The sequence below is a fragment of the Peromyscus maniculatus genome, chromosome 11, assembly GCF_049852395.1.
Source record: "Peromyscus maniculatus bairdii isolate BWxNUB_F1_BW_parent chromosome 11, HU_Pman_BW_mat_3.1, whole genome shotgun sequence".
In the NCBI taxonomy this organism is placed as follows: domain Eukaryota; kingdom Metazoa; phylum Chordata; class Mammalia; order Rodentia; family Cricetidae; genus Peromyscus; species Peromyscus maniculatus.
Window position 1 is genome coordinate 88,662,482 of NC_134862.1, and position 14,517 is coordinate 88,676,998.

Genomic DNA, 14,517 nt, shown 5'->3' on the forward strand with positions numbered 1-14,517 from the left:
CTTATCATTCATAAATATCTTCAGTCCTTTGCTCTAGATCCTGGGTATTTTTGCTACTTTGGGTTTCTGGTCTGTAGCTGCATCCTGTTTGACCTATATGAAGTCAAGTTCAAAGAACTCTCTTACTTTGCCTCTGGGTTTTAAGTAGCACACTCGAGTCACATCAGGTTCAACATTATCAAGAACTCCCATTAAAAGGCATCAAACTTATTGTGGGATCAAACTGAAGACTTTGAGCTCCTTTCTCTAAAAGGCTAATCTTGGTTTCCAGCTTTTGATCTCCAAATGTAGTGGGATTGAAGTTTCCGCCCGCCACTCTCCCCCACTCACTAGTACAGCAGTGATATTGAAACAGGAGCTTTCAGGACATCTGTTAGAGGACAGCTGTCGGCCCAATCCACGTGACATAATCATACTGACAGAAAGGGAAGAGATTGCCTACCTTTCTTTTTCAAATTTACTTTTCAAACATGAGAAGAAAATAAGCTCATTTTTAATGCAAACATCTCTCCAGGGCAAATATTTTCTGTGGCTTTTACAAGCTAAGTTTAAAAATGCAAAGATCCTAAACAGGTAATTATTTCCTTTGATGTATTTTGTTTCTACCAGCTCAATGTACAGGCTCACCTCTGGCATGGATATCTGATAGGAGCATTTCTGTCAGTTAAATACCTTTTCCACCTATCAATTATGTTTTTTTTTTTTTTTGGGGTTTTTTTTTTTGTTTTTGGTTTTTGTTTTGTAGTCAGAAAAACCATGAAAATAAATTATTTTTAAAAACTCTTACAAGAAATACATAACCATGGGAAACAATAAAGGGCGAGATACAGTTGAAGTTCAGCGGCTCTGTGAGTTAAGAATCTTCTCTCTACAACACATTCGTGCCAGTTACTGCTTGACTTAACGCTGGGTTTTCCTTTTTGCTTTCAGGAAAACCTTTAACTTACGCCCTGGGTGTTACCTGTCCACAGTTTCCTGGTGGCTCACCGCTTCTGCCTGCTCCAGCCTTGCTCCGGCAGCTTCCAGGCTTCTGGGCTTCAGAGCTTGCTGTGAAAGCTTGCTGCTTTGGCCTGCTACCCCTGCTTCAGGTGTCAAAAGCTTTTAATTAGCTTGCTTCCTCTAATTACCTGGTTCCTTATGTGTCCGCAGAGTCTAGAACAGGGCCGAAAGGGGAGAAGACCTGTAGGCAATCCTCCTTCTTTAAAGACCCTTGCTCAGCTCTTCCGAGACTCCTGGGAGAAGAACCTAAACTTAGTGCATGATTTGCCTTTGATAGTGTGCCAGTCTGTAGTCCAAAGGACCCACAGGTGTGGGCATGTCGTCATTTATAATCTGGGTCTGTTTAATGGGTTGATACCCAGGATGTACCAGTTTTAAATATTTTGCCTATTGCTGCTCTCTCTATAAATTACATTTTTATCAAGAGCACACTTCTGGCTGTTTGGTCAATGGTTGTAGTGATTTTATATTTTAGTTCGCTCCTTAAAATTTTTTAATTAATTAATTTTTTTTGGCAGTGCTGGGAATTGAACCCAGGGTCTCCTGTATGTGAGGCCAGTCCTGCCACAGAGCCACACCCCTGACCCTAAAATTCCTTTAGCAATATAATTGATCATTCACAGAATAGTTGTTCAGTTTCCTTGTTTGTTTGAGACAGTGTCTTTCTCTGTAGTGCATGCTGGCACGCTGGCCTGGAATGTAGTGTGTAGCCCAGGCTGTCCTCCAATTTGTTTATTTGTTGTTGAGATACAGTCTTGGTGTATAGCTCTGGCTGTATTGGAACTCTCTAGGTAGACCAGGCTAGTTCTGAACTTGAAGCTATCCTCTTGACCCTGCCTCCCAAGTGTTGGGGTTATAGGCATGCTCTACCATGACAGACTAGTTTACTGTTTTTTTTAAGTGGGGATGATGGAGCACCCTTCAGATTAGGGTAGAGATTAAATGAATAGCATATGTAGTGTGCTTAGCATGTGTAGTACACGTACGTACAGTACAATTTCTTCAGAAATAAGTGTTTTTAGTTTTACTAATAAAAATAATGGTAGGTACTATATAAGAGAAACTTAAGAGAAATGTGTAAAAGAATAAGTGGTCAATAGTAACACAACAATAATTCCTATTTTCAAAGGTGAGACTTTGAAAGCCCTGGTAGGGGAGCAGTGTGAACTAGATTATAGGCTCCATAAATCATACAAAAGATGGATTATCACTAGCCTTATTTCTAGATTTCACCACCCATGTAGTAGTAGTGTACTTGCAGATGAGAATATTGATCCCTTATAATGTTCCCTATATATTTACCTACATGAGTTACAAAGCATTCATCTCTCCAGAATGTATTTACTGAGTACCTGTTGACTCTCAGGCACTAACCATGTGTTGGTAAATAGAAGTGGTAGAAATCCCTACTCCCAAAGAGCTTGTGGGGCAAATAGTAAGTATTGTACATAGATAGACTATGTGGTGTATATATATATATTAAGTAATTATGAGAATTAAGGAGAAAGGGAAGCAAAAAATGTAATAGAAAGTCCCAAAGGACAGAGTGGCATTTCAGTGAGGAAGTGAGAGAGCAGGCGCAGGGGCCCTGTGGAGGTAAAGTGTTGGGGAGAACAAGACCAAGTCCTAAGGTGGGATCGTGCAAGGTGAGCAGAAGTGAGCTGAACGGTGAGGAGTAGAGGCCAGGGAGGTTAGTGGGTCTTAGAGTTTATGGTAAGGACTTTGGCTTTTCTTTTTAACTTTAAGGGAGATAGAAAATCACTAGAAGTTTGGAGCAAAAGAATGATGTCATCTGAAGTACATTTAAGCGTGCTGTTTTTGTGCTGTTTTTGTACTGTTGAGAATAGATTATGAATGAAGACAGGTAGAAAGGTCAGGTAAGGTATGTCGGCAAGGTATATTGGGGCAGAAGAGAAGATATGGTGACTTTTGACTTCAGAGGTAGGCTAGGTTTCTGAATACCATACAAAATATGCAGAACTGCTTGGATATTGAAATCTTATGTAACAGAGTGTGGTCATTCTTAGAAGCTATAGCTACACACAATGATACACAGGTTGTGTTCAACAGCCAGTTGGTATATTTGCCACATGCTGATCATTTCTGTACTGTTACAGGTTTTCTAGGAATAGTTGCTAGGAATTATTAAAATCATCTCTGATGTTTTAGAAATGTATCTTTTTTTTGTAACTTTTAGCCCATACTAATACACTTTTTTGATTGTGTGTGTGTGTGTGTGTGTGTGTGTGTGTGTGTGTGTGTGTGTGTTGGGAATGGAACCTAGAGCCTTGTGTATGCTGTGCAAGTGCTCTACTACTGAGCTACATACCCTACTCTAAGGAAGAATGTTGTAATGTGCTGCCCTAGTTAGGATTTCTATTGCCGTGAAGAGACACCATGACCACTGCGACACTTACAGAGGAGACCACTAATTGAGGTGGCCACTTACAGTTTCAGAGGTTCAGTCCATTATCATCATGGTGGGACATAGCAGCATGCAGGCAGACGTGGTGCTGGAGAGGGAGCTGAGAGTTCTACATCTTGCAGGCAGCAGGAAGTGAACTGAGACACTGGGTTTGGCTTGAGCATATATGAGACCTCAAATCCCACCCCCACAGTGACACACTTCCTCCAGCAAAGCCATACCTCCTAGTAGTGCCACTCCCTTGGGGGCCGTGTTCTTTCAACCCACCACACACGCCATCCCCTCAGGTGTCAGTTGACTTTGCCACTTGAGCATACAGGATCTAAAGTGGGGGTTCTGAGAGAACATTATTTTTGATTTTCTACTGCCATGAAGAGGGAAATCATTTGTAGTGTGAACAGAGAGGAACAGATCATTAATCACCTTGGGAGCTTCATAATCTTTTTTCATCATGGTGTTAATATGATAATTCAGGAATGTTTCTTGAGCTGACTCTTAGTGGTTACTTCTCTAAACCACATTTCATTCTGGAGAAGTTTTTAGGCAGCTCATGAGACTCCCTTAAGGTGTACTGTGCAGTAGCATGGTATTCCTTACTGCCATGCACATTGTAGACTCAGGCTCTTGTTGGTCCTTTTTGTACACTACCACACATCTAGCGTGTGTTCATGTTGTGACCAAGATGAAGGGTGTGTGTACCCCACACAAGAGTTAGAAAGGTAAATAAAAATCTTATCTCTTTGAAGAACTTTAGATGTAGTTTCATCTTTTAGTATTTTGGTGTCTGTCCTCTAATGTATGGAATAGAAATTTATGATTTATTTTACGTGTATATATATCTATATGAAAAATAATTATGATCTACAATGTTTTATAAATTTATGTTTCACATCATATGGTGAGCTTGAGCTTTTCTCTATTAAATTAGTATTCTTAACATTTCTTTGGTCACATGAATAATTCTCTTTTGGTTTATTATATCTTGTCCATTTCCTCTTTAAGGATATTTAAGTCTTTTCTAGTATTTTACTACTGAAAACCATACTGTGTTGATTATTGTGACTTACCTTTTATTTGTATGTAGGTTTTTTTAATTGAGGACATTTCTGTGTATGTGTATAGTGTCAAAGTTATAAACTTAAAGCTAGAAATTGAAGAGCTGTTGCTCACTTTAGTGCTGAAGGGATTGTAAGACATACTGACTGGCCTGTAGTAGTGGTAGATGAACAAGAGGTGGTTAGGAGATTGGGAGAGTGGGTGCTTAAGATAAAGGTATAGGGGGCTGGAGAGGTGGCTCATAGGTTAAGAGCACCGACTGCTCTTCCAGAGGTCCTGAGTTCAATTCCCAGCACCCACATGGTGGCTCATAACCATCTGTAATGAGATCTGGCGCCCTCTTCTGTATACATAATAAACAAATAAATCTTTAGAAAAAAAGATAAAGGTATAGACGCATGGTCACAGCTCACATCTCTTGAACAATTAACTGGACCCTGTAGTAAGTACTTTATATGCATAGTAATTATTTTGATCTTTACTACATCTAAGTAAGGTAAGTACATTTATTAAACTCACCATTGATGAGAAAACTGAGACATTGGAAGGCAACCCTTTAAAGAAAAAACCGAGAGTTAGACAGTTAAATGATAAAACCAAGATTTGAAACCAGTAGTCTGGCTTCAGATCCCATATTGCCACCACCTTCCTCACCCCCCCCCCCCCCCCCAGTAAGTGCTGGCTAGGTGTAGAAGTGTGGGGTGGGTGCTGCACACTAGCACTGCCAACCTCTTCTGTGGAGCTGCACAAGCCAAGGTGCTTTGAGTCCAGCATTCTGGGAGTCTAAGAGGGTGATGGAGTGCATGCACCTTCTTACACATCACCCCACAAGGCCGCAGCAGCACTGCACAACACATCTGTTCATGCTTCTCAGTGAAACTTTATTTTGGCTTTTCAAGACAGTTTCTCTGTAGTCCTGGCTGTCCTGGATCTCACTCTGTAGACCAGACCAGGCTGGCCTCGAACTCACAGAGAGCTGCCTGTCTCTGCCTCCCGAGTGCTGGGATCAAAGTCGTGCATCACCACTCCCTGGCTAAGCATGTTTGTTTTTACAGTAACAGAGATTAACAACAACAACAACAACAACAAAATGACCAAAAACAAAAACTAATAATCTGCTTTCAGTATACACTGCTAAGTGAGTTATAAAATGCTTTGGTTTTTGGAAATGCATTTGAGAGATGGTAGAGCTGTGTGAAATCTTAGCACAATGCCCAGCATTTAGACTCTTGGATGTGTGTTGCTGGACAGATGGAGGGTAGAGGACATCTTGGCAGTTAGTTCTTATCTTCCGCCTTGTTGATGCAGGGTCTCTTGTTTCTGCTGCTGTACTGTGTACTTCAGACCACCTATCCTGGAAGCTTCTGGGCTATTCTCCTATCCATATCCCCATCTCGCCTTAGGAATCTTGAGATTACAGATGTGCACCACCAAATTAGGCTTTTTACATGGGTTACAAGGATCTATTGAGCTCAGTTTGCCAGGCTTGCTAGTGTGGCTCAATTAGTTTTTGCGCCTTTCCTGGAACTCATTTTGTAGACCAGGCTGGCCTCAAACTCACAGAGATCCTCTTGCCTCTGCCTCCTGAGTGCTGGGATTAAAGGCGTGCGCCACCATTGCCCAGCTTGGCTCAATTTTTTACTGAGGCATCTTCCTGACACATCCTCCAACATTTTATTTGATGATGTAACTTTATGGCAGCTGAGAAATGTTATGCAGTAATTTTAATCATGTCATCATATTACTTTAATGACAGTCCCATCTAGGTACAAATTTATTAAGTGCCCTTAATATATACATTTGGTATTAAAACTTACTTAAAAATTAGAGCTTGAATTTAAACCTTTTTTTTTTAGCCTTGGAAATTCTCCCTTGAATTGTAAAGATCTGTACACATGTTCTTCCCTGCATGTTAAGATACTGTGTTGTTAGCTTCAAATTACTATAACAAAATACCTCAAACAATTCACTTATAAAAAGGGAAATTTATCTTGGCTTATGGTTTTGGAGATTTCAGTGTGTAATCAATTAGCTCTCTGCTTTGGGGCCTGTGGTAAAGTAGCATATTGTTCTGAGAGTGTGTGGCAAAATAAAACTATCCACCTGATAGGAAGAAAGGAGGGGGAAATAATGAAGTCAGTTTAGGGTCCCACAGACCCCAACAACTTAAAGGCACAAAACTGTTATTAAGACTTTAAGCCTTCTGTCATCAAAGGGCTGTGCTGGGGACCAAACCTTTACCATCACCGAGACCTTTAGGGCACCTCCTATCCAAACTAAAGCAGAGAGTGATTGTTTTCTCCACTGGTGCCTCAGTTACCGGAAATGTTGGTGAATATCTGCCTGCCTTTTCTGTAGTTTAGTTTCAGCCCTGTAACAAACCCAGCAAGCTGGATGGAAGGGCCCTAAAGAGATTATCTAGTTAAATGGAAACAACGTAGAAACAGAAATGCAATCAGTTTGTTGACAGTGAGAGTAGTCTTATCTGTACTTGGCAGTATTTTGATCTGTAGCTGGATATATGCAATACAGAAGCATCTGCTGCTTTTTATTGTTGGGAAGGATGTGTGTGGTCCACAGTTTGTAAAACTGTTAGCCGTAATTGCTCTTGGGTGGGAGTTGGGGGAGGAAGGGAAGAATGAGTTGGAATACACGCATAGTGGGGAAGAGTGTGTGGAGTGAAGAGCACCATCACCTTCAGTTCACTTCCTAGTGCTTGATTCCCACAGAACATCTCTCCTTTGGGCCCTGCATTCCCTGTATCATCGTCTGGAATCTGGCAGGCACTGTCTCTTAAGATCTGCTGCTTTTCTGCTGTGCATCTTGGTCAGTTTCTTAGTAATAGATGATGAGTTTAAATTCCTGGGCAGGAAACTTGGAAAGGAAGATAATAAGCAGCAGACACTATTCACAAATAAAATGACTTGTGTGACATATGTTAACTAATATAAATTTTAATTTGACATTTAATTTAGGATCTTAGAATTGAGCGGCATTGAAATAATTGATAATTGGTATTTTTTTCTTACAGAGAGGAAAATGGAAAATGGAAAAAGTATTTTTTTGGCCATGCTTTAAAAGTTGTATTTCCTTTTATCTTTTCTAGGTTGCTGTAGTTAAACTAAAAAATGCAGATAAAGTATTTGCCATGAAAATTCTGAACAAGTGGGAAATGCTGAAAAGAGCTGAGGTGAGTCTTTATTCTTTGTAAAATTGATGGCACTGGGTTGGAGTACTTTTGTGAGCTTATGCATCATCTGAATACATAGCAAGGCAGACACAGATTATTAGTGCATTTAATTATTTCACCAAAATTAACGTTGTGTGTTTGTAAAAATGTAATTTCAAAATGAGAGAAGAAAGACTATCAGAACCAGCCACGCCACCTGCAGAATGTATCAGTGTAACGGGGACCTGTGGAGTGCCTTAGTGGAGGGAGGTTTGATCCCCGGAACCTGTGGTGGAAAGAGAAAGCTGACAGCAGAAAGTTATTCTCTGACCTCCACAACAAGTGTGCACCATGACACCTAAGCACCTGCATACATGTGTACACACTTATGCACACACATATGACAACCATTCAGAAAAGATAAAAAAGTAGAAGAACTATGAAGTGCTCTTAACCAGCGGTTTTGCCAGGGCTGGCTCCAGTTTATGCAAAGGGATGTTGAAATGATCTTAGGATAATTTTTACATGAAAGGATTTTCTAGGTTGTGTGTATGTTACAACAACCTTCCAAATTAAACTTATTTTGTGGGGAATATCGTTAAACTTTGGAAGCTATTGCTTACCTAAATGTTTTATTAACTCAGAGTATGTAACCGTCTGTGAACTTAAGCACACTTGCCACAAATGATTTTTTGTTAGTTATATTAAAAACATTTTTTACTGACTACATAAGAATTTCTGTGGCTCTCTTTTTTTTTTTTGTGGCCATCAAATATATGTTAAACTATATACATGAAAGCAAATAAAAGCTGCTGGATCCAGATTTTATTTAGGAGGTAGAAAGAGAAAGATTAAGAATTCCAGTTTATCCTTAGTTAGATGACAAGTTCAAGGCTAGCGTGCGCACACATACACACACACAAAAGAAAACAGAAACAAAAAAACTACCACCACCACCACCACCACCACCACCACCAAAACACCCTAGATGACTAAAACAGTGAATTTGATACCTTGTCATAAAAATGGAAATCTTATAAAAATTCCATTTATTTTTCAAAATGAATATCTTAGACTTTAATATTCTTTTATCTGAAAATTTTCTCTGTAACAGCATTTTGTGAAGGAGAGAAGCCTTTATTCTTATTCCCAGTGAATGAGAAGCCAACTAGATATAATCATCAGTATACTTGGTTTTTTGACTGCTCTCATCGGTTGTTGTTGTTGTTGTGTGTGTGTGTGTGTGTGTGTGTGTGTGTGTGTGTGTGCGCGCGCGCATGCATGCACGTACAGGTACATGATATGTACATGATATGTATGAGTATGTATAGGTACATGATATGTATGAGTATAGGCATGTACCTGCCATGACGCATGTGTGTGGAGGTCATAGGACAGTTTTCAGGAGGTTATTTTTATCCCCCCACCCTCAGCTCTCGGGATCTAGGGACTAGACTCAGTCATTAGACTTGAATGGCAAGCACTTTTTGCTGGCTGAGCCATCTTGAAGGCACTATGCATATAGTTTTGATGGCTGTATAGGATTGCTAATTTGATGAATTTGATGTATTTTATGAATGTTCTAAAGAGTCATGTGACAGCTTTGTAGAATTATTATTTATGTATGGACTTTATTTAACTTCTGTTTCAGCACAGGAATTCTTGTTGCTCATTATCCCAGTAATCCATTAAGGTTGAAATTTAAAGAACATAATACTGAATACAGAAAAATGTAAAAGTGTATGAAAGTTAAATCACTCTGGCAAGTGAAATGTGTAAACAGAGACTTTTCTCTGTCCCACAGCCATTTCCAAATAATCACTCACAGGCTTGTATTAATTATAGATGCTTGGGCAGTAGTTCAGGCTTATTACTAACTAGCTCTTACACTTAAATTAACCTATTAATCTATTCATTGCCACAAGGTCTGTGGTTTACTGGCCCTCCACGTCCTGCTTCTTGGACTGCCCGCAGGATCTGTCTCGACCCCACCCTCCTCCTTTGTGTCCTAGTTGATTCTTCATCTCACTCCCCCTGTCTTGCCATAGGCCAGAACAACTTGATTACCGACCAATGAGAGAAGTACATATTCACAAAACAGCTATTAAGTAAGAATTACAGTAATCCATTTGTATTTGGTAAAATTAGAGAAAATACTAACCTTATTTTGGTGAGTCTAAAGTTTTGTATCTAATTTACTTTCTATTACAACTAAGGAAAACTATAATTATAACTATTTAGTCTTCAACTCCATCAAAGACCCCAGAAGGGTAAAATGTTACCTAATGATGGACTTCAAGTTGCCTGGACAGTCACCCAAAGTTCCTCTACAACATTGGGTCATCCCACTCTGTCCTAAAGCCTAGGATGCCTGACAGACTTTGCTGTGAAGCAGAGAATTCTGAAGGGCTGTCCTAACTTGTCTTGGCAAAGTTTGGCAGTCACCTTTCTGGTGTCCTGCTGGTCCAGTTTGGACAGTAACTGTCAGCAATTGAAGCAAGGGGAGGTTCTTTGCCCACATGGCCAGCTTTTGACATAAAGAAAAATTCAATATGGATTTTCTTCAGTGCCCATCATCCTCTTTGAAGTAATTGGTTCTGCCAGGAGCAGATGTGTCTCACTGTGGAGAAAAATGTTTGGTTAAAATTTGAAAATCAGCCACGTGGTGGTGGCAGCACAGGCCTTTAGTCCCAGCACTCAGGAGACAGGGCAGGCAGATCTCTGAGTTCAAAGCCAGCTTGGTCTACAGAGCAAGTTCTAGGACAGCTAGGGCTATATAGAGAAACCCGGTCTCATAGAAACAAAATAAAATAAAAAAAACCCTCAGAATATGTTGGGAAAATGAGCAGTTAAATCTTCTGCAGTCCTAGTAACCCCATGCACATGTTATGTTGTAAGGTGTTGGTTTGTTGAGACAGTGTCATGTTTCTTAGCTAACCAAGGATGACTTTAAACTTTATCTGCTTGCTTTCTCCTCTTAAGCACTATGATTATAGGCATACACTACCATGCCTTGTTCATTGTGTTTTTAAGAGACCCAAATCATGGAGGGAATGAAATTTTTTTTTCTTTCCTTCAGAAAATATGATTGAATTCCTAGAGCACCCCCACACCACCAGAGTGTCCATTTATCATGGTTTAATATTGATGAAGAACAGATTTTCTTGTCAGGACCACTGTTGATACTTGGTCATTTCCTGTGCAAGCTGTTCTGTGCATTATGTGGTGAAGTACCCTGGCTTCTCTTTAATAGATACTGGTAGTATCTTTCCCAATTGGCATAAGCAGCTGAGGGCAAAGTACATTAAGCAGAATGTCTGCATTATGCCTTATATCTAGACCTACTATCTGTACTTTAAAAAGAATAGCTTAATGGTTAAACACTTATGAATAGATCATATAATGCCTGAGACTATCTTTATAAAGTGTGTGTGTGTGATAAAATAAGATTGGGTAATAAAATAATTGTTATAATTGAGTAACAGTACTTTGGGTGGAGGAATTTAGTCAGACTCTCTACTTCTGTATATGTTTGAAATTATATACCATAGTTTATATCTTTTAAAACTTTTTTTTTAACTAAGCAATTCAAGATAGATTAGAACTGAAAGTTAAATTTGTTGTTTTGACTAAAGTCTTCAGAGTTTTGTTTAGTTTGGAATTTTCAATCAAGTGAAGCTCCAGTTATTTACTAGATTCTAATGGATTGTCTTTAAAATTCCAGATCACTGTCATTGTAAGATAAAGCCAGGAAAGGGGATTCCTGGGCTCTCCCAGCCTTCTAAAATATTAAGTGGAAACCATACTTTGAGGTCAGTTAAGTCATAGAGCAGGACTTAGTACTAAGTAGGTAACATGATTCTGTCTTCTTCCTAAAGCAAAATGTTATAGATTTTAGCAACTTGACTGACAGTTTAAATCATTATTTCAGATGGATTATATATACTAGTTTTAGTGTTTTCTCAAATAGTGCTGTTTAATTCTGTTTGTCCAAATAAGTCCTGTGTGTATATACTTGAGGATACTAGGGCTAGTTGTAGAATAAGTTGTTTCATGTATCATGGCTACTTAATCTTCTTTATGGATAACCAGTATCAACTGTAAGAGCTGAGGATATAACTCATAAGCACAAATACTATCTAGCATGTACAAGATCCTAAGTTCAGTCTTATAAAACACAACACAAAAGTCAAAAGCACCTGCTAATGTCCATTTTCTGTGTCTTTAAAAATGGAAAAGTGGATATGGCAAAGCTGGACATTTGTATCATCTAGGTAATAGGTTGGTTGGTCTGTGTTTAAGCTAAATAATTCTGTGCATTTCCTGCATTGTTTTGGACTCTAGCAATTTTAAAAACTATTAAGCGTTTTAGACTGTGGTACAGATTTTGATCAGTTGCTTGGAAAGTGTTTTCTGCCTGTGTGAAGTATTCTTGGAGGCATTTCCTTTCCCTTGCAGACAGCGTGCTTTCGTGAAGAGAGGGACGTACTGGTGAACGGAGACAACAAGTGGATAACAACCCTGCACTACGCTTTCCAGGACGACAACAACCTAGTAAGAGATGCTTTTGTGATCTGAGTCTTATTTAAATAGAAAAAACCACTGCATTTCACCGAGTGAGTTGTACATTGCTATGAGAATTATTTGTCTGAGAAATTTGATGCTTTTTTTTTTTTTTTTGTTGTTGTTGTTGAATTTGCTTATGCCTTTAAATAAGAAATCCCAAACTCAGTCCAGGCTGTTTTAATTTCCTTCAGTTAAATGCTGTAGGAGACAGTTCAGGGGTTTTGTTTTTTTATGACTGTCCCAGTGTATTTTATTAGTAGTGTTCTGCTTCTGAAAACTTTACACACTTTCCAATGTGGCCATGTGCTGTATTAAGTTGAGCTATATTTATATGATATCATAGAGCACTTCACATAAGCTTGGGGGGAACGTAGAGAAAACTTGAAATATCAGAATCTGTACCACCTGAGTATAAATAAAAATGAATCGAGAAACTAGAAACGAGGAAATGAAGTCAAAGGATAAATAAGGTGAAGTTTGCTCCAATTCGATAGGTAACTACTTGGCCTACTTACTATTCATAGTTCTTCAGTTTTTGATCCATTTTTATTTCCAGGTGTATATCTTTTTTGAAAAGTGTTCATGTCTTGAAATGCTGTTTTGTACCAGACTGGACAACTGGAATGGAAAGAATAGGGGGCAGTTTTTGTTTATTTGCTGAATGCTTAGTGGATGTGTGCTTTCTGCTGGGCACTGTTCTCTGTGTCTGGAGAGAATCGTGAACAAGAGATAAAAGTTCTCTCTTCTTAGTATTATTTACATAAAGTATACCAGATGATGAGTCTAAAATCAAGTAAGTAATATATGGGAAGTAGTTTAGATGATGAAAATGCTATATTTATTCAGAAGTATAAAGTCTGAAGATTCTTCCAAAATGTCATTTTGTGACATAAATAGTACATAAACTTCAAGGTTTAGTTTTCATAAACTTGTAGTATAGTTATACTTATTGACTTACAGATTGTCAAAAACTACCAAGCCAGTTATATAACTTGATAGCATTTTGAATTCTGTGCATATTACTGTACCATGACATTTTATTTTTTTTTATTGATAATACATACCTATCATGTCAGAATGCTTTAGTGTACAGGACAGTAAAGTTTTTATGTTATTTTATTTTTTAAGTTATTAAGATTAAATAGCAAAGCATTGTGTTTATTATTGAAAACACATTACACATCTATACTAATAGAATATAGTGTACATATACATTGCCAGATATACCACACATTACCACATTCTCAATTCACAGGAAATAATTGATTAGTAAGATTAGTAAATTTAAAACAGAATACTTCATTATAATATAACTTCTAAGAATAAAATGAAAATGAGTCTACAGCCATATAGGTGGTTTCTGAGAAGCTTATGTATTAGATAAGAAAAACTATTTACCTGTGTTCAGTGCTGAATTGTGCTTGATTGCAAAAGCAGAGGGAAATGGTCAGGGAGAAGAAACTTTTTTTTGGAGATGGTTTTCATGTGTAGTTTTGGTGTCTATCCTGGAACTCACTCTGTAGCCCAGGCTGGCCTCAAACTAAGGGAGATCACCTGGCTTTGCCTCCCGAGTGCTGGGATTAAAAGCTTTTACCACCACAGCCCGACTAAACTTGTTCTTTTATTGAAAACAGTTGCTCAAAAAATTGAAGACATCAGGAACAACACAGATTGCTTTTAAAACTAAGGAAATGTTGCAGGGCGGTGGTGGCGCAGGCCTTTAATCCCAGCACTCAGGAGGCAGAAGCAGGCGGATCTCTGTGAATTTGAGGCCAGCCTGGACTACAGAGTGAGTTCCAGGAAAGGCGCAAAGCTACACAGAGAAACCCTGTCTCGAAAAACCAAAAAAAGTGAAACAAAACAAAACAAAACAAAACCAAAAAACAAAAACAAAAACGAACAACTAAGGAAACGCAAAGATTTGTTCTATCTCTTATGTAATTAACCACTCTTAACCTGAATCCTGCCTCTTGGCCTCCCAAATCTGTAGTATTGACTGTCTGCCTCTCTATAGCAAACGTGGCCTGGCTTCTCTTGACAATAACAGTAAAGACAGGGCAAGCAAGAATCATGGAGTAATACTTGTTAGTGTGAAACGAGCAGGTGTGCCCACAGTGGATAGAAGTGAGGATGCCAAGAAGAGAAGTCATGGAGTGGTCAGCAAACGGATGGAGACACGGCACTGTGGAGACTGAGGAGAGCAGGGCCAGGCATGCACTCAGTGGTAGAGCGTATGCTAGCACATTCAGGGTCTCTCAGGGTCTCGGCTCGCACCCCCCCCCCCACAGGAGCACAAGAGGTA

General features: G+C 38.9%; 1 protein-coding gene across 21 annotated transcripts in view; it reads left to right on the forward strand.

Moving 5' to 3' along the window:
- Cdc42bpa (CDC42 binding protein kinase alpha) overlaps window positions 1–14,517 on the forward strand; it is a 211,874-nt gene that overhangs the window by 66,442 nt on the left and 130,915 nt on the right. For 14 of the 21 annotated variants that reach the window (XM_076548064.1, XM_076548060.1, XM_076548071.1 and 11 more), the window contains exons 3-4: window positions 7,587–7,670; window positions 12,108–12,203. In XM_076548064.1, coding sequence (XP_076404179.1) covers window positions 7,587–7,670; window positions 12,108–12,203 — 180 coding nt within the window. Of the gene's footprint in view, window positions 1–930; window positions 1,089–7,586; window positions 7,671–11,371; window positions 11,462–12,107; window positions 12,204–14,517 lie in introns of those variants that run through there. The other 7 variants (XM_076548074.1, XM_076548067.1, XM_076548069.1 and 4 more) reach the window with 3 other exon arrangements.